The 25,804-nt window shown below is 44.7% G+C and overlaps 1 protein-coding gene across 2 annotated transcripts in view; it reads left to right on the top strand.

Moving 5' to 3' along the window:
* The window catches only part of LOC119172648 (kin of IRRE-like protein 2), a 140,763-nt gene that overhangs the window by 97,217 nt on the left and 17,742 nt on the right, over positions 1 to 25,804 (top strand). For both annotated transcript variants that reach the window (XM_075892752.1, XM_075892754.1), the window contains 2 exons: positions 18,548 to 18,672; positions 21,217 to 21,496. In XM_075892752.1, the coding sequence (XP_075748867.1) occupies positions 18,548 to 18,672; positions 21,217 to 21,496 (405 nt within the window). The remainder of the gene's footprint in view (positions 1 to 18,547; positions 18,673 to 21,216; positions 21,497 to 25,804) is intronic.

A 25,804-nucleotide genomic window follows, 5' to 3' on the forward strand; every position in this document is an offset into this window, starting at 1 on the left:
GATGGAGGCGGAAGTTGTAGGCCCGTGTGCTCAGATTTGGTTGCACGTTATATGGTCGTTAGGTGGTCGAAATCTCCGGAGTCCTCCACTATGCCGTGTCTCATAATCATATGGTGATTTTGGGACGTTAAACCCCACATATCAATCAGATATAAATGCATTCTCTGTCGACCATTCGGACACTCCTGCTCTATCGCATGACGTCAACACTCATATTTATATTTATAATTGCGGTCATTCGTGAAGTATTTGCTGGGAGCCCGAAAGTAGATTCTGCGTCTTATATTCCCAAGCCCAGAAATATTGGGACCACCGTTTCCATGAACTCATAAAGCACTGAGCGAACAGAAATGCTGAAGAAGTGTGTTAAAGTGCGCAGGAAGCAAGCTTTCCCGGCATTCCTTGAATCTCAAGGAAAAAAAAAACGATCTGCTAAAGACGTGTGGGCACACGCTTTTTAAAAGCCCATCTAAATCCGGTCGTCTTAGGGACTTGTTTCCTCGCCGTTCTGGAGACGCAGTTCATTAGTGCCTCGTGGGACTCAAAAGAAGATCCCCTCTCCCCTTCTCTCTCTTTCTCGATCTGCTTAGTGCGCCTAGACTCCTTGAATGGACTCTGTGTACACGTGCGGCACTGAGGAACCTCGCGGTATTTTTCGCTTTCATCGCCTTCAGAAGACTCTTAACGGGAAAGGAGAGACCGTCTTGGCGCCAGTGCGGTGAATGTGCATTCGCTCTCGATTCTGCCGCAGTCAATTTATACCTTTCGTTCGTCGCGGTGTCCTTATTATTTTTCCCCGTATTTTTTTGCCTCCGCTCCTTTCTTCTCTTCGCATCGATTCTGTTGAAAGCAAGGTCGTAAAGGCAATTTCCCAGGAGAATGTGCTCGTGGGGCGGGGGCAAGTTTGTTTGCCGACACGTGGCAAAAGGAACAGCCGAGTTACGCGGTGCGGGAGTGGAAGCAAATATTCGGGCAAAAACTTTTCGATCGTGGCACCTCGCCTCTTCTCTTTTCATAGATGGGCCAAGCTTATATGGATGTTGTTGGCGTTATAATTTTTGTGACGTTCGCAGCGCCCTTAAATTTTTATGCTCCACCATACATCGGCGATCTAATTTGCAAGTAACTTGGTTTCACAGTACTGATGGGAGGTGGCATAACCTAACTAAAAAGAGTAGAAAAAATCCTGTTGCCTTGCACTAAAAAGAACGATACAGAGGGGATAGTGTCAACATGAGTTTGCTTATATTCATTAAAGAATTCTTTGCGAACCATCTTTTTTTCCCTCTGAGACTTGACGTACATTGCGAAATGGACTCTATCATCATAATAAGTAATCTTCCTCAAAAAATATGCCATGAGCGTTAGAAAAGTTTGTATACTTCAAACAATCACTTGCGCCAGCCATATTACTCTGAATGACTTTCTGTTTATTGTTTCTTTTCTGTTGGACATAACGGACAGGCTGAAGCGCCCTTGTTGCTTGTTACTGTTGGATAGTTTCCAAACAGATATATTTCGTATTCCCACTGCATGCTTCTCACGAACTAGCGTGAGACCAATATGTGTAGTCTTGACTATTTATCATTCTCTTTCTTACTCTTCTTTTCTCTTTCTATTATTTCCCCACTCCCTCACTTCAAGTGTAGTGTAGCCAAGGTAGTCAAGGCTTGGTTAAACTCCCTGCCTTTCCTCTCCCCTTCTATCTATCTCACTCATCAATAAACTTCGATTCGGTTGTATGAAGTTGGTCGGGTTATAAAACGAACGCTATAGCTTTCTGCATCCGCCCAATAACAAAATATGAAGTGACACGGCTCAAGACCAGGGCAAACATATTAGGGGAAAACCCAGAGGGTAACGTTTAAAACGTGTGAAAATGAGGACAAGAAGGACGCGCGTCGGTGCGTCCGATGGCGCGTGCGCAGTATTTCGAAACGGCAGAGGCCCGCATAGTGTGCAGCGCCCGTAAATATCACTCTCGTACTTAAAGGCATTGCCCGCGGGAGAAGAGAGAAAAAGGGAGAGAGAGAGCTCACAATCTATGGCCCACATATGTCAGGGCTTAAATTGGAGCCTCATAACGCTCTCCTCGATGCGACGACCCGCAGAGTTGCGCCAATAGCGTCGCTCCGAGCACCGTCTTTCCCTCAAGTGTATACCAGCTTATATTTCATGCCCAAACCGCATCTCACCAGGGACAGCGAAGGGGCTTGTACATCAGCGCCCCGTTTCCGAACTTATGAGGTTTTTTTTTTTTTTTTTTTTTTATCTCGGACGTCAAGCAGCCGCAGCAAAAAAGAAGAGGAAGGAAAGTTTGTAGTTCGACCAGCGATATCCAAAAATGCCAGCCGCCCTTGTGACATATACGTCGTTTCTCTACACACTCAGCGCAAACCTCACTTTTGCAGCCTTTATTGTCTCGCGACGCTTCTTTTCTTCTAGCGAAGCACAGGATTAGTCGAGGCAGATAGACGACAGGAAGAACAGCGGGGCGCCAGCATGGGAGGTCAGTGCTTTACAACGGGCGGCACCGCGGAGCTCGACTGTTCGATGCCAAGTCGCCAGCACCGTGTGGCTCGGAGGCTGCTGGCTGGTCTCGTAAAAGTGTCATCGCGTGGCGAAGTCCGTGATTTAGCGCGGGCGCTCTATCGGTGATACCGCTTTCAAACGGCGCGCCGGTGAGATTGCGGCGTCGAACGAGCCCAGATGTTACGACCCGGCGGGGCCTCTTTAGTTATCGCCGACGGTTACTCACAACCGCGTGCGGGTAGTACACCCACCTTGCCGTAACACATGCTGCTGTCCGAGATGGTGTTTTGTGGGTGGCGCTGTTCTCTTGGAGAAAACTTCACTGCCGTTGAGCTTATCTGTACTCAACGCTTTAGGATAGACGGCAAGAAATATATTGGAGGGGATACGGCTGCCTCAAAATGTATACAGTAATACCGCATGCGTCTGTTTCGGTTGGAACAAGCAGTTCCAACCGTATGGTGACGAGCCGTGATGACATTTACGTCCCTGAACGCAAGGTTTATTCACGCCTGTGACTAGAACCAGTCGCGCGACCATTTGCTGCTGCGGATCAAAAGGCGACCTTGTAAGACCGACGCTGACATGTGCGTGAGGCCCATAGCCATTGCCACAAAGAATTCTCGTCGGCTTGCGTAGCGGTTGCCCTGCAATGTAACATCAGCCGACGTCATGTTTGTGCGCATCTGCTTGTTCAAAAGTTTGCGGCTGCAGTTGCGCGACGGGAAAGTCATTTCAAGTTGTCACTTGGCTTCCAAAACTAAAGCTGAAGCCAAAGCTGTCGTTTTGGACCAAGGCGGTCATTTGCGACAATTTCCAACCAGTCACTGTGCGTCTAGCCTACAGTCATGCAACCATTTCTGGTCGCAGGTGTGAAAAGACCTTTTATATTGTGTGAAGACTTCGTAACTGCGAGAATCACAAAATATTTCACACAGTTGAGCCATGGGCCAGATCAACTTGCAGAGACTCCAGGCTTAAGTCAATCTTGTGGCCGGTCTACAGCACCTGAGGAGACTGTACTTACGCATCTTGTGATTATCCGTCCTGGTTTTCATCAATATATATGATTTCATTTGTTACATATCGTGTTTCATTGCATCTATTGTATCGTTATACCATTGTATCATGATATCGCATTGAGTTCTTGTGTACATATATGCCAACATTGTCATGTATATTAGAGCAAATGTCTTCACTGTAACGTAGTGATGTTAGTCGTGAAATATAGATGTGCCGAGGTGTATATGCCTTGTTACTGGAATGGTATGAAGCCTTTGTGTTCTGTACATGCTGTAAATAAATTTTTTCTAAACAAACACTGGAATTATATCTATTTGAGCATGAAGCATTGAAATTACATCTACAGCGTGAAACTATATCTGTCTCACCGCGTGCGTGGGGGCAAAATTCACTTTCCCTTTTTTCCCTTGTACATATTGGGCAAAAAAGCGACCCGTAATTTTTTATATCCTGCCACGCCGCATATTGTATTTCTCACAACCATTCTTCCACGGGGTACCTTACAACAGCGACGCGCTCAAAGCACTGCTATTTTATATTTTATGCTTCCGTGCTTTTTTCATCTTGCACAGAATGCTACACCGAAGTTCATGTATAATAATATACGGTTGAACAGCACATCACAGTTATTCATTGGTTACACAAAGATCGCATTCGACGGGAACCACCGTTCACCTACGTGATTTCTCCATCACGAACTACTGCGATATTTTTGTGATATGGAATGTAAACTATTTTTGGTAATAGGTAAATTGACCTTTGGACTGATAACAAGAAAGCAGAATCATGCAGTAACGGTGTAAAGAGAGGTCATGATGGATATTGTTGAAATGTCGAAAACTGTGGTTCTTTGCCCAGACATATGACATTCCAATTTATATTATTAGGATCAGTTTCAGAACCGTAACAGCAGAATTGTCTGGATAACGTACATGCACTTATATGCGCAGTAACCAAACGCCCATTTGTGGGATGTAAACCAATAAAATGGTAGAACAAAACAACCGGTTCGTCAGAAAATTTGATCGTACCGGTAACTACATTTTTCGTGAAAATATACTTGGCTAATAAATGAGAGTACTGAAACTGGGGCAGTTCTTTTTTTAGGGGCCAAGCTCCTTAAAGCGCTATCCGTTCGTCCTTCGTCGTAGTCGTAGTCTGTAACCAGTCTTACGCTTTGACCTGCAAGGTGGTGCCGGTGGGAGATTTCTCCTGTGTGTTGTTGAACAATAAAAAAATCGCAGCGTGCGCGTTTACTAAAAGCCGAATTCTCCTGTCTCTCATTTCCAATTAGCAGCCATAGGCATGTACGTTGAGTACTATCTGACAAGAAAGGGTTGCTAGGTTATACTCGCAGGGCGTAACCTCCTTGGTTTTAGAAAGGTTTAGAGAGCGTTGGGCCGCAGTGCCATGAATACAGTGAACTAGTATATGCCATGAACTCGAGGTGGTTAAACGGGAGAAGTAGCCAAGAAGCGCAAGTCGTAGGAAAGTGTGCGTGTGCCACCTCTCGTTTAGTCCTTGGAATGTCCGCTGGATGGTGGTGCTTCTGTATGCGGAATATATGATGAAAAGATGCGAGATGGTGGTACTCGGAGTGTTGACTAGATGGACGTACGGACACACAGACAGATGCATGGATGGACGCATGGATGGCTGCATGGACGGATGGACGCATGGACGGACGCAGGGGTGGATGCATGGACGAACGCAGAGACGGACGCACGAACAGACGCACGCACGGACGGGCGGATGGACGCACGGGCGGTCACACAGACGCACGCATGGACGGATGGAAGCAAGAACAAATGGACGGACGGATGCTTCGCCCCAATCTCCATCATTCACCCCGTTTATATGCTGCCAATTTTTTCTCTGTTCAGCTGCGTTCTGTTGTATTGTGATTGTAAAATATGCTTTCTTTCTTTTTATTTCACTTCTTATAAATATTTTTAAAAAACGCACATTTCCCAGAGTCGCACGATAAATAGTAATGTTGAATACTGCAGAAATACTTTAAATGTGGACGAATTGTGCGGTACATTGAATCAGAAATACTTTAAATGTGGACGAATTGTGCGGTACATTGAATCTATGATGTCCGAACGAGTATGTTTAGAGTACTTGTTGCTTTTTCAGTACATTTATATTTTTTTCTTTAGGTGGAGCGGTGTTTTTACACAAATGCGTTATTCAAAAAAAAAGTTCTGCTTTTCTCTTCTTTTGCAGCTTTAAACCAATGTATTTTACATATATTTCCACCTTAAGTCTTTACATTCACGAACAATCACGAACAATCATCCGACAGCGTCTGCTTTGAATAAAAGATGCTCTGTTGTCTCGAGGCAGACGGAGGAAACAAGGCTCATTTTCAGCACTAAGATCACGAAGCATGCACAATTTTACGTGCTGTCTTTTTTTTTTCTTCCAAACGAGAATGGAGAACCTCAAGATTATTCCACTTTCTTTTTTCCTTTCCTTTCTTTCTTTCTTTTCAACACATTCTCGAGGTGACTGAGCTTCCACTTTGTGTCACTTTCCACTGCTTCTGTTTCAGGCTGTAGCAGTTTGTACACGTTCGTTGGCTGTATTTTTGTTTTATCGCTTCTTACCTTATACCGGTTCATTTCTAAGGGAGCCTTGCCTTCTTATGCTGCCATTTAGGGTGCTAGCAAAAACTCTATGACCATTACCATATGACTGATAAAAAGGCGACCAGGATTCCCCTCAAATCCGAAACAAATGAGCATTTGAAGGTCTAGTCGCTCGGATAGTTTGGTTGTAGTCAGGATATAGAAGGGGGGGGGGGGAGACAGAATATGCGGCCCTGCATTCTTAACAAAGAGACAAGGCTTCAAACACACGCATAAACCTTCTGCAATTTTGTCCCGAGGAAAGCGTGCACCGGAAATCTTCAAACACGTGAAGATATGAAAACACTGCAACACACAACACACAACAAATAGAAATGACAGCTCATAAAACAACAATTTAGGAAAATCGAGAGGGTTGCTGCTTCTATACGTAAGCGCTGCAAACCGGAAGTACAAAAGTGCAGAGAAAATTTCTCGTGAAGACCACCGTCTCCAGGCAGGTGCAACCGTAGCGCTTCTTTTTGCGCCGAGTTAGCCAGCTGCCTCTTGAAGGATTGTAAAGAATCGCTGAGCAAAGGAACGACTGGAGGGATGAGCGAAGAGGAGGCGAGAAAAGTGGGCTAGTGGACGTGAAGCGTTTTCCCTATTTCCTCTCGGCGTATATCGCGCGTGCGCCCTGATTTCGCTTGTGTCTGGCGCAAGGAAATCCCACGCTTTCTCCGCTGCGCGAGAAAGGAACGCTTCGAAAAGATTGTCTTTCTAAGCAGATAGCTCAACCTGGAAGAACTCTGTGTAAAAGAAAGAAAGAAAATAGCGAAGACAGACAGCGCGAGCCTTGATGTATCTGAGTGTTTGGTGCATCTCAGCCATTCAGCAAGGAAACAAAGCCAACCATATATTCAAAGTTTTTGAGGATAGACGCTGCTGAGAAAACGAGCCAAGCGATGCCTCTAAATCTCTCTCATGCTCCGGAATGCGTTCTCTCAAAATACTATGAAATAGCGATCGCGAAAAGGAGACAGGAGGAACGTCGACTAAAGTATTGCGAAGTAGCCGTCTTCATGGGCGCACGTTGATTTGGGGGGAAATGAATGGACACTGACTATCTCTAACAGGCAGGCTCGGAGATATAGAAGCAAGCCTATGCACACATAAAAAAGTTACAACGATGCATGTTGGCCATTTCTAAAACCAGTGTTGTTTGAAGCTACATGCACACTTATATTTCTGCCCATTCGCAAAATATCTGCAATTCCACGGACTACTGAAGCATTTTGGGATGCTTTTTAAACAATCTTGGTGCTCATTTTGCCTTTTCAGAGAAAAATTTCAATCGCAATTCATTCGAACGAAGCAATTTAGTGGCACATTTTCCTCTTCTGTCAGTGCTCTGATGAATGTTGGTCGGGCGATTTTTGTGAGCCTCAGTATAATTCAAAATGCTGACCACAGTCACTTATCTTCATATATCTGTATAACTAAAATAACTTCGCGACGCAACGCAGAAACAAAAAAGACCATCCAAACGATTGATTCATTTTAATCATTATTATCTCCTGGTTTCGCAATGAGGAAGAACGGGTGTTCTGCGCGATAAAACGAACTATTGAGATACCACTGTGCTACGTACTTCTTAACTCTTACATGAAACTCGGGGCATTTCGCAAGGAGACCCGTGCAGAGATGAAGCTGATCAAGTGTTATTTCGCAATGTGATTCTGGTGAAATTACGCTTGACCCGCTGCCTCCACGTGCGTGTTAAATTAGGCGGGTGCTTGCGCAAATTGTGTGTGTCGTCACGTACGCGCCGGTCTAGTAGGGCCATCTTGAAGGTTCTTTTTCTGCAATCATGCTGCCATTTCTTTCTTTCTTGCCCCATATCCTAGTGTCGAGAATGGAGAAAGTGAAGGCAAAAGGGCGCATTCCTTCCTTAAAAACTGTGCAGTAATGCAAAATTTACAGGTGGCATTAACTATGGCAACAAGCTAAGAAAACTTTATGTTGCACAAAAAAGAAATATGCTATGTTTGACCAGACCATTGGATACAGGTGTCTTATTTTAAACACATCATTCGTTACCTGTGCAATCGTCCATCTTGTGCGAACATTCCTGTCTAGTGTGCTTGAAAGTTGTTAACACACTGTTTTTTTTTTCTCCTAAGGTTGCTTTCATATTACTGCAAAGTTGATCCAAAATTTTCATTCTGATTGGGCTGTGTGTGAGAGGGGGATTTATTATTACCAGAACGCAGGGATGTTAAAGTAGGCTCCTCTTCGCAAGTTCGGCGAAGAGTAATTGGGGTAGCCTGAATTCGCGTTCGCGTTTTTAGGGGCGAAGCTCCTTAGGGTATGGGATAGTCATGCGTCCGTCGTAGTATAGCCAGCCCTGCTTCTCCCAATGACGAAGCAGAGCGGCGGGCGCATTGAAGACACTTGCGCTCGGCTTCCTTGGCTCGCGTCTCGTCGGTGGCGTTGAGGTGCTCGCTGCGTTAGTCGTATCCAACCGTGGTACCCCAGAGGTCGAAATTTCCGGAGCCCTCCAATACGTCGTCTCTCACAATCATATGGTAGTTTTGGGACGTTAAACGCCACATATCATATCAATCGTAGTCGTCGTAGTCGTAGTAGCCAGTGGCAATGCATTGCATGCCAGTAAAAACGGTGTCACAGCATATCCATGGAAGGAATGATGCTGAGTTGGGCGAAACGTCCGTCCGTGCGTCCGTCCGTGGGTCCGTCTACCACCCGTCCACCTGTGCGTCCGTCCATGTGCGCGTCCATGCGTCCATCCGCCCGTGTGTCTGTCCGTGCGTGCGTCCGTGCGTTCGAGCATCAGGCCTTCCGTGCTTCTGTGCGTCCGTTCGTGCATCCGCTTTGCCCCACCTCGTGAATAATTCCACGGGAAACTGCCAACGTTCAGTGTAAGGCAAACATCGTGAACAACAGAAGCGCTGACGGCACCGCTACAAAAGACGAAGCCAGCCGCAATGCGTGAGCGGGTCCTGCAAGAGGAAGGGGGGGGGGGGGTATACATCTATGCTTCAAAACGGTGCAAACCGTTTCGCAAATGGGAATAAAAATAAAAGGGACGCTAGGAGCAGGGAAACAAAGTATGTGCGATAGCAAAAAGGCCCGAGTAACTTCAGTATATGAAATATCTCTGCGAGCGACATGCCTTCGTTCTTGTTTCTTCCGTGGATCGGATGTCCCGACACGGCGCCGGTGTTACGCTCGGAATGCGTGCCGCGCTCTTCTCTAGCTATTTGAAGAGGCGGAGAGGAAAGAGAACAGCGAAGAGGAACGCAGCTTCTGGCACTGTAGCGCGGTGCCGACCACCGCCACCGCGGGACACATCTCTCCGTCAAGATCCCGTGAAGATAAGGCCCTATCTCGACAGCACGCTGACGCTCGGCTGAGCCCAAATACTCGCTCAGCTAGACGAATAGATGGATGCGTGCGTGGCAGGAACTCTGGTGTGCACGGCGAGGCCAAGACCCGGGGAGGAGACAAATTTGGAAGGGCAGCACAGCTAGCTCTCTCTCTCTCTTTCAGGCGTCCTCTTCCTTCACCTCTGCCATCGAAAAACAGAAAAAATAAGAGCTCAGCCCACTCACGTGCCGTTGTTTATACTGTCCCTGCTTCGCGTTGCCAAACGGGCTGGAAGAGTGAGCCCTTCTCCTTCTTTCATACCGTAAGGGACTTTGCTGCCGCTGCTTCCTGCCTTTGCTTCAACCGGTGTGTTTGCTTTACGGCGTCTCAGCCGAAGTACTGCGTCATGCTGTCACCCGCTTTGTCCGCGCTCGCTTTGGTCACATTTATTCTTGGCACAATTTCTTTTGGCACGTCTCTGGTAGAAAGCCGAACTTAACTGTTGCCTCTCTGCATCTCTCCCCCACGTGTACTCTTCCTGCATCACCCCTCTACTTCTCTCCTTTCAACTCCTCGAGATCCCCCATCCCCAACTGCTCACACACACACACACACACACAAGCACGCATTATGACGAGGACCGTTCCTATGCCTTTTCTTTTTATTCTTTTCCCAGTCTCTGGCAGCTCTCTTGCATCTATGTTTGAGTACGCTTTAGTACACCATGCGAGAGAGAGTCGTCTGAAAATCGGCGACGCGAGTAGAGTGCGAAGGATGCAAAGACAACGGAGGCTGTTGAGGCTCATTTGCTGACAGAGCGCAGTCTTGTTTCGCAGCGTACCTATTTTAGTGTTTTACTTTAGGTTATAAGTATTTTTGTCTTCGTCCTAACGCCACCTTCAGTATAACAGTATGAATATTGAGCAGCCGATTTGTGGATCGGTTGTTCCTGAAGCGTGTTTATGCATAATTTTACACATTGTGTCTATGGCAAAGAGGACTAAATACTTGGCACATCTGTGTTGTCAAGCAGCAGTACCTCGCCAATACACACAATAGCGTTCGTAACCTCAGAGCATTATGTAGTTTTCAGGTCGTCCTGTGGATATACAAAAGTCGCTCATTTCAGTGTTTTAGGCATCGTGCGGCCAAGCTTCATTCCCTCTATTTCAGTGTTTTCTCATGATGCACGCACCATTATTCTCGAACACTTCTACAAATGCAGTACCCTAATGTCCTTGCCATTTAGGCCAGCAGTTTCATTTAGCCTTGTTCACGCCGCCAGTAGACAACTCATGCCCACATGACATAGCATTGCCTTACGTTGTAAGCTGTAATGACCATGTTATTTATGTAAACAACTTTAAATGCGAAGCATTTTTTAGTGAACTTCGGCGACTTTGATCGTATCTATCTATCTATCTATCTATCTATCTATCTATCTATCTATCTATCTATCTATCTATCTATCTATCTATCTATCTATCTATCTATCTATCTATCTATCTATCTATCTATCTATCTATCTAGCCGCCTACGACTTTTAGCTCTCCTGGCCGTTTCCATCATCGTATCGATACTAAACTTGGCATGGCATAACATGACTGTATGAAGAACATATTTGGCTAGTCATAACATGAAAATCAGGACATGTATGTCTTGAATGACATGATTTACATTTGATAGTCCTGCAGCTCTTGCGGTTATTTCGTTCACATGGCATGTTGCAAAACCCGTATAGTATGACATGATACATGGTGAACACAAGTGACAGACCTTAACATGAAAATCATGACATGTGCGTCATGTACCAACATGACTACATGCCACGCTCATGATGCGTTCGCGGCCATTTCGCTGGCACCACATATACCAAATTTGGTATTGCGCTGCACGAATGGATGACGAAAGTATGTGAATAGTGCAAACATGATAATCATGAAATGCGCGTCATGTAGCAACAAGACTACATGTTATGCTCATGATGCGTTCGCGACCGTTTCGCTAGCTTCACATGTACTAAACTCGGTATTTCTTGACGTGAACGGACGAAATAGCTACATGACACATTCAAACATGATAATCACGACATGCATGTCATGACACAACATGACTACATGCCACACTTATGATGCGCTCGCGGCCGTTTCGCTAGCTTCACACATGCTAAATTTGGTATTACGTGATGCCAATGGATGGCGAAGGTATGTGACTGGTGCAAACATGATAATCATGTAATGCCTGTCATGTTACAACATGACTACATGCCACAGTCAAGGCTTCAATACATTTCAACGTGACGCGGTGCGCGTACCCGCCGGTATTCATTTCGTCTTGTAACACCGGCGTTGCCGTGCTAGGCGCCGGTCCTGCCATATACTCGCAGGCGCGCGCCGCGCTGCGTTGCTTTGACGCATGTGCGTTTCAGCGCGTCCGGTGACCCTCCATTAAGAAAAGAAGGAGACGCATTGTTGTCTGGGTAACGCATCGGTGTGAAATGCATCATGTCGCATTTCGCACCGGTTGCTGTCGGGCCGCGCCGACGAACGCCGGTCGCGCCTGGCGTCAGACTATAGCGTGCTCGCGTTTTGCTAACGTAGCGTCCCTGTGTCCAGCGCGCGCACGCGTCAACGCTACATAGGAGTATATTGGGCCCTTCATGATGTGCTCGTGGCCATTTTGCTAGCCCCACACACACTAAGTTTGGTATCACGTGACGTGAATAGATGACGAAAGGTAAACGACACATCAAAACATGACAATCATGACACGGAAGTCATGTATGGCATCATTTACCTCCACCTCGTAACGTTGTGCTTATATTAAAATGTCATATAAACCTTCCTCATTCGCGCTTCGCATATAATCCATTCCCACTGTACGTGGGATTTGCCAATTTTTTGAGGTTATCAGTCCCAGGTCATTGTCATTAGGCCGGACAAAACAAACAAAAAATGCAACAAAATTGGCACTGGTTAAGCCGAATTCAGCTCAGCACAATATTTTGTTAAAGAGTTTTTTTATTGGGCTCGTAATATGATCTCTTTTTTAGGCATCAATCACTACAAAGTAATAGACACAAAGAAATCTTAAATACTTCAATGTAAAAGCAAAGTTATCTTATGTACTGTGAACTTGACGCCGATGCAGGCGCCCAAATGCCCACTTAAGGATGATCTAAAGAGTGCTTCTCCACGTTACACACCGCCTGTAGAAAAAGCCCACTTCTTTGTTTAATTATTTTCATTTTACATTTATACCTATATTATGATAATACTTCAATGGCTCTCTAAAGAACATCGCCGAAGTACCAACAATGACTGTTGATTGCACAAGCCACGTGCTGCTTTCACGTGGTGGACATAGTATAGGGCAGCACACTGCACCGAAAAAGGCATACGAAGAATCAGCGTACTAACGGCAATACAAGTACAGCGATCAAACGCGAAGTGAAGTTCCGTGCGATCACATATTAAAGTGAGACCTCTGCAATGCTCCCCACAATTTGAAGATGCACACATTTTATTAAAAGGTATCATAAATTGAGCATCATGTTAGCAGTGCAGTACAGAATGAAATTCAATGTTAGCCTTTATGTATTACGACAGGATCCTTGTCTCCTGGTGACTACGTCGCATGCTACGCGCAGAAATACTGAAGTGTGGGCCTTCATTTCTGACAGTTTTAGCCTCGGTGACTGAACATTATTGCGTTTGGCATCAACTATTTGTTATTCGTGTGATATAAGTATGAAGTTGTACGTGGACGTGACATTCCAATAATCTGAGAAAAAGGGGTCAACATAACTGCCACATAAATGTATCTCACCAATAACATGTGTTTTTTGCGCTAGATCCTGAACACGGTGTAAATGGCGAGAGCTTAGTTTGCTAACCAATAGGAACTATATAAAGAAATCTGTTTGCTAGTGTGCTATGAACGTGATGTGTGTTGTTCTAGTGGATTAGTATAAAGGCGGCGCTAAATCACCAAGTTGTACACCTTTGTTAAAAAATTAGGTGACCCTAAAGCTTCGCCTTTAAAAGTTGAATGCGATAGCGACGTCTTATTGTTAGTGCATACTTCAAACACTTAGTGCATGAAAGCTTTTCGAACTTGCTATGCTCCCACTCTGGCTCGCTCACTCGATTTTGTACCGACCGGTTGTGCCCTCGCGATCTCCGACGACAGTGCAGCTCTGGCCGACTGGGCTGGTTCTATGCCATCTCCTGACGCCGGTCCCCAACGACGACGACAGCGTAGCTCTGGCCGACTGGATTAGCCCTACGCCATCTCCACTTGCCGACAAGAGCTCTCGCCAGTGGTGCCCCGTTTTCGGATTCCTGCAACCATGTCCAACTTTCCTGTCTTCTCGTTACTTTCTTCGCTCCCTGCCCCTGCGCCTCGCTCTCTCCTTCCTCTCTCTTTATATCTCTCTACCTTTTAATCCTATTCTTTTATTCCCTTCTCTACCCCCATCCCTCATGAGCTACTGTTGAGGTGTCCTCCTTCTGAGAGATAGTTACGGGGCTCACTTTGCTCTTCTTTTCACTTATAATTACTTTCCCCCACCCCCACTCACTACGTGGCCTTCATGGAACAGGCGCAGTAGCGTGTGTGTGCCCCCTGTAGTGGGTGACCGGAATAAATCCGTGAAATCATTATAATAGTCGCATGTTCTGACGCCCACTCGCAATGTTTGCTTGTACCACGCATTATTGCTGCCATATTTCATGGTGTATCGTGAAGCATGTATACAGGACGCGTGTTTTGTCAAGCATGATGGTTACTTTCACTTCATTTCCTCAAGAAGAGGAAGTTATTTTCACTGTATTCACAAGCTGTGGCGTGGCTGTGTGGTAGAACATCCGCTTGCGACGCAAACGACCCGGATTTGATCCCCACTCAGAGCCAAACGACCCGTGTCGACGCCCACTGTGACCCAGGGGTTTTCTCTTGTAGTTTATTTTATTTGCATAGTTCTCACTCATGTGATGATGATTTTCTCTCACAACCAACGACGCCAACACCAACACCAACGCTGACGCTGACACCGGAATTTCTGCGAGATGAACTCTTTAACTTATCGCGTTATTACTATTGCAATAGTACTCATGTAAGTGACTCAAATAACGGTGCCTTTCCGGTGCATGAACTTTTCTGCTGCCTTCGCAGAAAGATATAGCTTGCAGGTAATCTCAAATGCAATAAAACATCACCGAACTGGAAGAAAATTAAGTTATTAGATTCATTCCAAGCTACTTTCAGTCTTGCCAAACACACTGAAAAACTTGCGTCCAGTAGACTCTTCTTCAAATCACGGTCCCTGTATGTGGTACTTTGTACATTGCTCGTAGATTTCTCGGAACATTTTGCTCACTTACTTGTCAAAGTAAAAAAAAATAAGTGTAAATGAAACGCCAATGACGAAGAGAATAATCGGGAGGACAAGATAGATTATTATCATCGTTGAGTCAGGTTCTTTTCCAACTTCCATCTAATTTTTCTTTTGTAGGGTGAAACCAACGCTCGCTCAACAGATAAAGAGTGGGATAAATTAAAGCCGTGGAGGATGCACGTACGGAGCTTGGTAAACTGCTTCGCCTAGACTACACTCAGATATGGTGATAGGAACGAAGGCAAGATGGAGGTAGGAATGCGATGGAACGAAGGAAAGAAATGAAAACAAGACGAGGATGCTAGCCAAATGTGCAGCCAGCCGGAATATATAGTCCCGGGAAGGGCTAAAGGAGCGCGCAAACCAATAAAGTAAGGCAGGCCCGGACGAGAAAAGGTGGAGGATGGAGAGAACCTTTAACAGGCTCCAGCTCCGTGTTCTCACCCAGCCGTCACTCGGCTGGCGTGCTCCACGGTGTTCGCGTTTTCGCGCGCTATAGCTGCTCGCGTTTCGCCTTCTTCCTCACCCTCGCGCGTCCAGCGGGGACTGTCGCGACGATGTCCGATGCCGCCGCTTCCTCTTCATTCTTTCTCCCCCTTCGGCCGCAAGTCAAGCGCGAGCAATCGATGGCTGGAGATTCCCCCTCTCCCCTTCTCATCCCCCTCCACGAAAGGTAGACGCGGGGTTTGGAAGGCCGCGGCGGTTAATTGCCAGTTCCGTGCTAGTAAGCAGAGTAATTTACTGCCAGACCTCTTCTTTTACGCACACCCACTCTCGCTCCCCTCTCTCATCCGAGCTGTTGCGAATTATATCGCTGCGTGGGTGCACTGGAAACGTGTTTGTTTATAAGCCCCTCCAGGGTCTTGTCTTTCTGGTTCAGAGAAAGGGCCCCTGAGGGCGCCAAAAAACTACCCTGCAGCCCTTCTTTATTTTCTGTTCATCTCTAGGTTCCTTTCCTTATTTTGTGATTATTGTTTCCACACGCGCTAATGCTCGAGATGCTGGCCTCACGATCTAGCGTGGGCTTAACTATCGCTAGTGCCCAGCCCCGCGTAACACTGTCTCGAAGAATTAAGTCCAGCTGTGCCTCTTCTACAAGTCTGCGTAGCCCGGGCTCAACCTGCTTAGCCCGAAGTTTGGGCATAGAAGAGGGGAGCGATAGCGGCAATGTGCCAAAACAAGGGTGAAAAAAGAAGAAAAGCGAAGGGGCACCCTCCTCGAAACACCACGCGGCACCTCTATTAGTTACCACCTCGCCGTCGTTAAGCCTCACCTGCTAAGGAAACTCGTAGAACTCACGCAGCCACTTATGATCGCGCTCCGCTGTGGTGGGCGAGGGTGTCGCCATGGAGAAGGAACACTCAGTTGCAGCCGCGTTCGCACCATGTTTCGGAGTGGGGTCCGTGAAGGTGAGGCAAAATATCCATAATGGAACACCCATTACCAGAGCCAGAGGTGCACATAAATTTTCTTTTTCCAAGTATAGATCGGTCGCTTATTTACGAGCGTGCAACGGAATGCCGGTTGAATATTCTAGTTCATTTCACTAAACACCTCGAACTAAGCATGCTTGCAGGTTTCAAGGATGTATGCAGGCTATGTAAAATTATGTTGTGATAGTTAACTTCCATCTGCCCGGCGTGTATTGCGGGCTTGTTTTTGACTGTATATGAAATGGAAAAAAGTATGTATCTGCGCAGGGAAAAGTTTCTGTAATTTACGAGCAGAATATTTGTGCTATCGTTCTATGAAGCGCTGTCATTTGCAGTGAAGCAAACTACTCTAACCACCCCAACTTAACAGAAAGGAAGGTCGTATATAGGGTCGTAGTTCACTATATATATATATATATATATATATATATATATATATATATATATATATATATATATATATATATATATATATATATATATATATATATATATATATATATATATTTATATTTATATATATGACGTGCGGATGTGCGTGTATGAAAGAAGCGTGAAGCGTGCGTGTGTGCGTCGGGTTACTTGAGACTGTTATTAATATTCGTCTAAACAACGTCGCGCTTGGTTTGGTGAGGAAGTTTTTTATCCATTTTTAATATCGAAATAAGTATATGACAAAATAATATAAGCCAAAAGATTAGGTGCACAACTTTCCATTTTTGCATTTCAGCGTTGTTGTTTTTTATGCACCCTTCTTTCTATCTCTATTTCTTCATCTCTCATTCGCCTTTCGGCAATGTATAATAGCAAACCGGACGCTGGTCTGGTTAAACTTTTTGCCTTCCCCTCTTCCTTTCTTCCTTCAATGAGAACTACATTTACACTCCTCCACCAATATTATATTTATTCTATTTAAACTTCTTTCTAGAAGAACAATATATAGTGGAATAAATGTGATTTTTTAGAACGACAGTATTTAATTTCATTCTTGCCAAATAAATTCTAGGTGCGCTTTGTGAACGCTTTGCCATCGCTGGAAACATTTTGCTGCCAATGAACACTCATTTTATGATCTAACAAATATACTTGCATTGTTTCTTTTCAAGATAGCGCGTTTATTGTTTAGTAAGGTATAAGTTTGCATTGAAGCGATTCTATATCAGTTTGATGTTGAAAGTATATTCACTTTATGCTCTATGAGAAAAATCACTCACGCACATGCAAAAGCTATGCGCGAATCTCATATAGCAGATTAACCACCCTTAATTTTACCTGTTTTATGTTGCTTATAGAATAATAATGAAGTCGCCAAAACATAACAGAAAAGTCGTGCTCGTAAATCAAATGCAGAAAGCTATTCTTGCACACAGTAAAGGAATGCGTTGCGTATAGATATAGTATACATATAACGGCGCATGCTCAGGCGAGCATATTTTGTTTTTCTTCCTATACTTCCAAAACAATTTAGAAAGTGTCAAATGATGCTCAAACCCAACTGGTATCTTCGAAGGGTATGGATGTAAGCTAGTTGGTACAATTACTCATCCTAAGCAGCACAGTAAATCAGAGATAAGGAATAGCACTGAACCAGTGCATTCTGACTGACAAGAGCATGTTTATTGGTTCTTGCACAAATATACACCATTCACAGCAGGCTAAAAGAGAAAAAAAAAAGCGAGGAGTGTCATAGTGAAACAGGCCTTGCTGCACATTCCTCAGAAAGTTAAATTACACAATGAAGCACAGCATAGAAAATGCAAAAAAAGACCACACACTATACGAACTGGGCTTTTTCAGAAACTCAAGCTTGTCATCACTGAGATAAATTTCCACAACTGGATCCTTACTGACAGATTGAAGAGCCCTCTGTAGATTTTCCGTTCATCGCCTTTAGACGTTATTTGCAATGAACGAATTTATATAACACTAGTTTGTGGTGAGAGCTCTAATTATGTGCTTTTTCATGGTTCCTAGCTTACTGATAGAGAAGTTCAAACAATGCCGCTCTTTCTTTTTTTCCTTGTGTTTTTGACGCTGCAGTCTTTGCTCTGATTGTAATTAGAGAGTAAGGGCGGATTTAAATCTGTGCACAGTCAGAGAAATCGAGCACTAACTGGTGCCATTTTACCCTCGATCTCTAATCGTACCTTTGGGATAGCTATAAATTGAAACTTTGTTCTCTACTTTTTCGTTGCTAGCACTGGCGCTGGTAGCAAGGCAAGCACTGCTGACCGCTGTGATTTACACCAGCCTGACGGTGGTGACGACTGCTTCACCGGGCCCCGGAGGCTCAGGAGCCAACAACTTCGAGCCGCCAGAAAAGGTACCGTATTTTGGAAATTATGGGTGCACTTATTTTCCCCATATATTTTTGGAGGGATTCATACTCACGAAATGCCTCACATAGACCAAAAAGCGCGGGCGTTAATGGCGCGACCACTGTGCTTTCCAAAAACATTTGCGTATTCATTAGCTAGTGGAGATTGTTATTTTTGTTCCATTTTATGAACCATCGACACCTCTTTATTTTCGCTTCCTGTCAATAATTGTGATTGAAGAATAACCTAACCGTTATCCAAGAGCCTAATGGAGCACTCTGTTCGCCGTCATCTGTGACTGTCCGCTGAAAAACATTGTTACGAAGTCATTGCAGAAAGACGCTTGTAGACAAAAACAAACAAAACGCGGTTTATTTCTTGTATTGTACGGCGCCATTCGTAGAGTAACAAGGTGCCCAAAAGGCGCTTAAATCACTTGAGGTCCGAGGTTTCTGAATTTGTTGATCGATGGGACTAGGGCCAGCTTCCTTGTGCCAGGGAACAGGCAATCAGAACTTGGACGCCTTTCTGCAACGTTTATCTCCTCGTCCGCGAAGGGGCATATAAGGGCGGGGTCACCTCGTCCAAGATTTTCCTAAGTTCGCTACAAATAGAAAATCCGCTACGCATCGCAAGTAGGTTGAACGGGGAAGCACTTTATCGTTGTTCTCATAGGAATTGCATCAGTACTTTGGTGCCATTCTTCTTCGGTGTCTTTTCCACGAAACGTCAGCATTGACGTCTACGTTCCTACATTAATGTAGCAAAGCGACATTAGTGAATAAAATTTGATATAGCATGCGACTACCTAGTTTGCTGGGATACTCTGTTCTATAAGGTTAACTCATTGTTGTACTATCGGCATTAAACCTCAGCCGCCACGATTGCTCATTGCTTACGATGCTCGGCTGCTGACACTAAAGACATGGGTTTGGCACCGGCTGCGCTGCACGTTAAAAAAGCTGACGTGCACAGTCAAAATAACTCAAAGGGACATGTCTTGGTATCTGTCGCTATTTTGAGTCGTAAAATCGTAGCACTTATGAGGGGCGTTAAACCTTTTGGTGGCCGGGCCTAACAACAGGATCTAGTATACAAAATCTGAAAATTACGGTTTTCTGGTATAATATTTGACGTAAGCTTCGAATTGGAGTAATTAATGACACATATTTTGCACAGGATAATAATTTATTTATTTATTTATTTATTTATTTATTTATTTATTTATTATTTACAATACTGATACTCTCTTTCGAGAGTGTGGCAGTTGGGATGTACAATAATTTTTCACAGAACTATAAACGAAAAGAGACATATTTGAAAGCTAACACTTACAAGCATAACAAGAAAGCATGAATATTATCAATACAGTCTTGTATTGAATACAGGAAAATAGTAATAATAATATTACTTGACATGTAAAACGACCTCAAAATATAATGCTATAGTTCTAAATATTATGCAATGCTGACATCAAACTGATTGCAAAACAAGAGGAAATGACATGACGCTAAATATGACGATTTACAAAAGAAAAAAAAAGAATAAAAAAGAATCGCTTAGTTAAACACCGGGAATTAGCAACTGAGAATGAATAATTTGGTCAGCTTGTTAGTATAATGTCATGCGCTACTGCCGGTGGTGTTCTTAGATCTCATTGGTTTGTACACGACACTTGCCACCACGCCACCTGTGCGCGGGCACGCGCTCGTGTGTGTGTGTGTGTGTGTGTGTGTGTGTGTGTGTGTGTGTGTGTGTACGTGCGTCTGTATCTGCGTATGTGCATGCGTACGTGTGTAGGTGCGTGCGTGCGTGTGTATGTGTGCATGTGTTCGTGCCTCTGTGTGTTTGCGTGTGTGGGTAGATGTGTGTGTGTGTCTGTATGTGTGTACGTGCTCACATATATGCGTCCGTGCGTGTGCGTTTGCGTGCGTGCGTATGTGTGCATGTGTGGGTGTGCCTGCGTCCCAGTGTGTTTAGTGCGTGTGTGTGCGCGCGTGCGTGCGTGAGTGTGCGTGTGTGTGTGTGTGTGTGTGTGTGTGTGTGTGCGTCTGTATCTGCGTATGTGCATGCGTACGTGTGTAGGTGCGTGCGTGCGTGTGTATGTGTGCATGTGTTTGTGCCTCTGTGTGTTTGCGTGTGTGGGTAGATGTGTGTGTGTGTCTGTATGTGTGTACGTGCTCACATATATGCGTCCGTGCGTATGCGTTTGCGTGCGTGCGTATGTGTGCATGTGTGGGTGTGCCTGCGTCCCAGTGTGTTAGTGCGTGTGTGTGTGCGCGTGCGTGCGTGAGTGTGCGTGTGTGTGTGTGTGCGTGTGTTTGTGCGTGCGTGTGTAAGCGAATGCGATACGAAAAAAAGATATTGATGAGAAGTTATACATAACACGCGCATGCCACCACCAGGACTATTCATTCCGCCAAGTTATTCAGAACTAGATGCAAGGTCACGTGTTAGAGAAACTGCGCGTTTTAAAGCGTGCACGTCCAATAAAAAACTATAAATAAATGAAAGAAGCAGCTTTGTTACTTTTCTCGACCCTACGACAGGTGGTTAACCCTGGCGAGAGTCTGAGTATTCCCTGCTTCCTGGAGACCCCTGGCGGCAGCGTGCAGTGGATGCGCAATGGCCACCCCGTTGTGCTTGACGTGGGCTCGGGTGGCGCCGGAGGAGTCAGCCGACGCCAGTGGAACATCTCTCGCGACGGCACTGCCGCACTCACCATCACGCAGGTGACACGTGCTGACGATGGCCTGTGGGAGTGCCGAGAGTTTGGTGACGATGACTCCGTCAGGAGGGTTACCAAGGTGCTCAAACTGGTCGTCACGGGTACGTTCTCTGTAGCCTCATACGCAGTTTGATCTCGCTGTCGACTAGTTCGCTTGACCACGAGCAATTTGATATAACTCCTGACAGATCTACATCAGAAGCCCTGATGGCTCCGGTTGTACTTTAATGATATTACATTGCGTTTTGTCTTCGAAGTAGGTAAGATGAAAATAAATTCAATAATGAATTTGACCGATGTGTCAGAACTACGTTCCTGTGTAATTTTCGCTCTTTTTTAAGCATATATTTGCCATTACTTTGATATCTAAAACAAATCAAAAAGATTTTACTGCAAACCAGTGCCACCCCATTAGTGGATTCGAATTGCTAGAGATCTTCACGTGAATTTCAACACCATCATGGCAACAAATATAATAGTGTATTAAATTGGTCGCTCACTGAAACCGTTGTGTAAAACTCTCCGCGTACTTTGCTGTGCAGTAAGCAGTAGGCACAAGGATCAAAACTGACAACAGCAGAGTACGTGGGCAGTGCCCTAATGGACTAACGAGACGGCATTGGTTTGAAAGATGGAATCTAATTTAGGTCACTTTCTGGAAATATTTCGTTTCTTGCACATGTCTATAGCGCATGATTACCCTCAGTATGCCATATGAACCATTGAATGTTAATGGTAAAGCGCCATGGGGGGTTTAATTGAAAGTGAACCGTTACCGTGAAGAGCTAGGCTTTTGTAAACGAGAAACCCACACAGATGCACACCTGACTTTGAAGGCACCGGAGACAAGGCATGTGTAAACAAACATGACATTAAAATGTGCGAGCATGTTACAGTGTGCTGGAACATATCAAACGTAAGCTATCCGCTTTTCAGCACATTTTTATAATAGAAAAAAATACTTAGGTCTTCAAAGCTATAAGCACCTCAGCGCTTTGCTTTCGCGGACAGGGCGGGGCGCCTCCACTGTTCCACTTACAAATGGAACAAAAAGAATCCTTACTTTTGTTGTTACTTAGGCAGCACAGTGGGAACACACGAAAATGGCGCGTGTGCATCTCGTTTTTTGGTGAAGCCTCGAAAGACTCGCAAGGAGACATAGATGTCCCACTGTTGCGTAAATCAGTGTATCTTCACAGAATTGTCGTGAAAGGAGTGCTGAGATCGAGAAACCCTGTAAGTATCACTCGAAAGTTGCACATCGAAACCACGCATGTCCATTTTCGGGAGGCCAATAATTTCTCAAAGTCTTCTTAGTGTTTTCTTGTGTTCCTTTTCAAGTAGTTACGTTGTGACCCCGGGTACGTAAGAAGAAAAAGGGACATGTCATTTTCCTGACAGTCGAGGCAAATGGACGGAAGACAACGTTCCGACTTAATTGGATCAAGATAATAAGGGCTATATTCAGCGAAGCCGGAAGCAGCCAAGAAACGCGTCTGTTTACTCTGTCAGTAATCGAAAGGGCGCAAATAAATGCGCGCTGCAGCTCCAATTCTGCTTCGACTGTCAGTCGTCTTTCTTGTGCAAGAGCGTGCTTTTTTATCTCTTTTGATTTCTTTGTCGCATTCATACGTACCAGTCCTATGGATCTCGAAGCCAGAGCTCTCGAGAGAAGAAAGCAGTAGTAAAAAAAAAAAAGAAGAAGAACAGCCGACAGTGCCGGCTGATTGGGAAGAGCCCGAGATAAATTAAAGCCCACAGCCTGTTCCCTTACGTTTGCTTTCCGAAGAGAAACCCAAGAAGTTCTCCTGCGCGCACTTGAAAGGAGATATCGGAAAGCACGCTCCATTGTGTTCCGCGAGCGAAAAAAAAAAAAAGCAAGCGGGACATCTTTTGTCAGAACCATGGCCGCCGCCGAGCAGCCCCTAGGCGGAGCGTAAACGCCGGCGTTCGGAGGAAGACCTTTAGAATTATTCGCAAATTCGAGGAAGTTCCTGAAAGGCAGTAAACTCTTCCGTGCGTATAACAAGGTTGGCGGAATTCCGGAGTTTGGTGCCACGTGGCCGCCTTCTGGTTGCGGAGAAAATTGGGCACCCGTGTTAGCTTCGTAGGGAAGGCGGCTTTTTTTTTTCTCACTGAAGGAATCACTTCAGACGCTCTTGTCAATCAACGACGTCATGTGAGCGAAAATTGCGTTATTGTCGCGAAACGAAGAGAACGGTTCGTGGAAGTGCTCGATACAAACTTGTCACGTTCGTGCACTGATAGCGTATCTACACACATGTAAAACGAAGGTTTCAATTTATTTTCTTAGAGCTTAGTAAAGACAAGACCACTTGGAGAGTATATTTGCTGTTTACAGCAAGATATAGACTGTTCTTCTGTAGGATATTTTCTTATCTGTTCGGACAAAGGGCAGCATTTTAATCACTTGAGTGTATTTCCAAATTCACTTCGACGTAATTATATGTGACTTCGTTTTGAACAAAATGCTTTAGAGCGTTTGCTGACTGCGGTGGAATTGAAAATACTCTTATTGCGTCCCGGGGAACACTCGCGCACTCGGCTCAGTCCCAAATAGGGACCGGAAATCTGAACGACTATTTCTCCGGCCCACATTAAAAGAAGCGGTACAAGCAACTTAGAAGCAGAGGGTGCGTTTTTATGCGTTCCGCAGAGAAGACTAAAAGGCACCGGTTTCTTTGGTGAGGTCTGCCTGCTTGGAAGAAAAGGTTTCACTACCAGGCGTGACGTCTTTTGCTCCTATCGTGTTTTTTCGCCATACGGAAAAACATTCCACTTCTCCTAATTCAGGTGCAGTCTTATGCTCAACTGCTACCAAACTACACAGAAAGAGAAAGAGAGAGAAAAGCTTTACTTGCGCATAACGCGAAGCCTTGCAAATGGTCGGGCCCCTATTCTAGGCTTCGCTGGCCCTTGCCATCTTCTCGGCCTGTGGACACTTAATGTAAGTTGGTGTGCCCCCGCACCAATATCTCTTTATGCTGTGAGAGAGAATACATGTAGCCTGTGTAAGTTCATGTATGTGTCTGTCTGGAGTCTGCTCAACGCCACAGATTTCAACGTAGTTTTCTGTTAACCCTGTAACACCGAAGCATAACATCCTTGAACAACTTAGGTGTCGCTATAGCCAACGTTCTGGCAAGCGGTCTTGTATTTGTTCAAGGCAGCATAACAATAGGCCGTTGGTCGAAACTTTGTCGTTTCTACTAGTGCTCTAGTCCACTTCTCGCACACTACACCACTCATCGAAACATCTCATGTTCAAGAATTTTTTTGGAGGTGTGAGAATAGTAAATTTAAATTTTACGTTCTTCGAGGTGAATAGTTATTTGGTTGAATAATTTTGAATGTAATGTTTCGATCTATACACATCACATATTATTGAGAAAACTGAGCATATACGTGCAGAGACACAATTGACCTGCACAATGTGTGTATTTTTATTAAATTAGAACGAGGCCCGTGCGAATGTCATTTTTTTTAATATTAGCAGAATTGAATATAAGCAGAGTTTATATTTCATAGTAATGCTAGTAATAACATGTAATATATGGTACTTTTTAAATTTTTCTTTACTTATTATGCCATCTATAGCGGTTTACCAGGATTTAACATTTAAAAATCAATAATTTATTGGAGCAAAATATGCTCTTTTAATCCTGAAGTTAAGCTTCACGGTAGAGCAGACTTTTTTATAATTGTTTTCATGCCACAACACTCATACAATGCAGTAAAACAAAGTGCAGTGAAACAATTTTGACAAAGGATTAGATTCGGTTTAATATACGCCCTACTCGTTCATTTCGAATACTTCAAAATGTTTAATAATGTAAATTCGTGTCGAAACGAATACAAATACTTTAATTTGCATCGGAATATTCGAAGTGTTCAAGTATTCGCACATGACCCCGCCGTGGTGGTCTAGTGGCTAAGGTACTCGGCTACTGACCCGCAGGTCGCGGGATCGAATCTCGGCTGTGGCGGCTGCATTTCCGATGGAGGCGGAAATGTTGTAGGCCCGTGTGCTCAGCTATGGGTTCACGTTAAATAACCCGAAGTGGTTAAAATTTCGGGATCCCTCCACTACAGTGTCTCTCATAATCATATGGTGGTTTTGGGACGTTAAACCCCACAAATCAATCAAGTATTCCCACTTGCATAGATCTCTCGCCCTTAAAGCCTCGATCTTATCCTGAAATTCTGCACAGCTGACTATCTAAACTCACCACTGCGTAAATTGGCACAATAATGGTATTTTTGTTTGTTTTATAAACTTCTAGCACACTTCTTTACCCTTTTTTGTGGCTAATGCGCCTTAATTAACTTTAGTTGGTCTGCGGCAATAATGACGCCGATTGCGATGAAACAGTGCTCACAAGGTTCAA

Source organism: Rhipicephalus microplus, chromosome 4 (genome assembly GCF_043290135.1).
Source record: "Rhipicephalus microplus isolate Deutch F79 chromosome 4, USDA_Rmic, whole genome shotgun sequence".
Classification (NCBI taxonomy): Eukaryota; Metazoa; Arthropoda; class Arachnida; order Ixodida; family Ixodidae; genus Rhipicephalus; species Rhipicephalus microplus.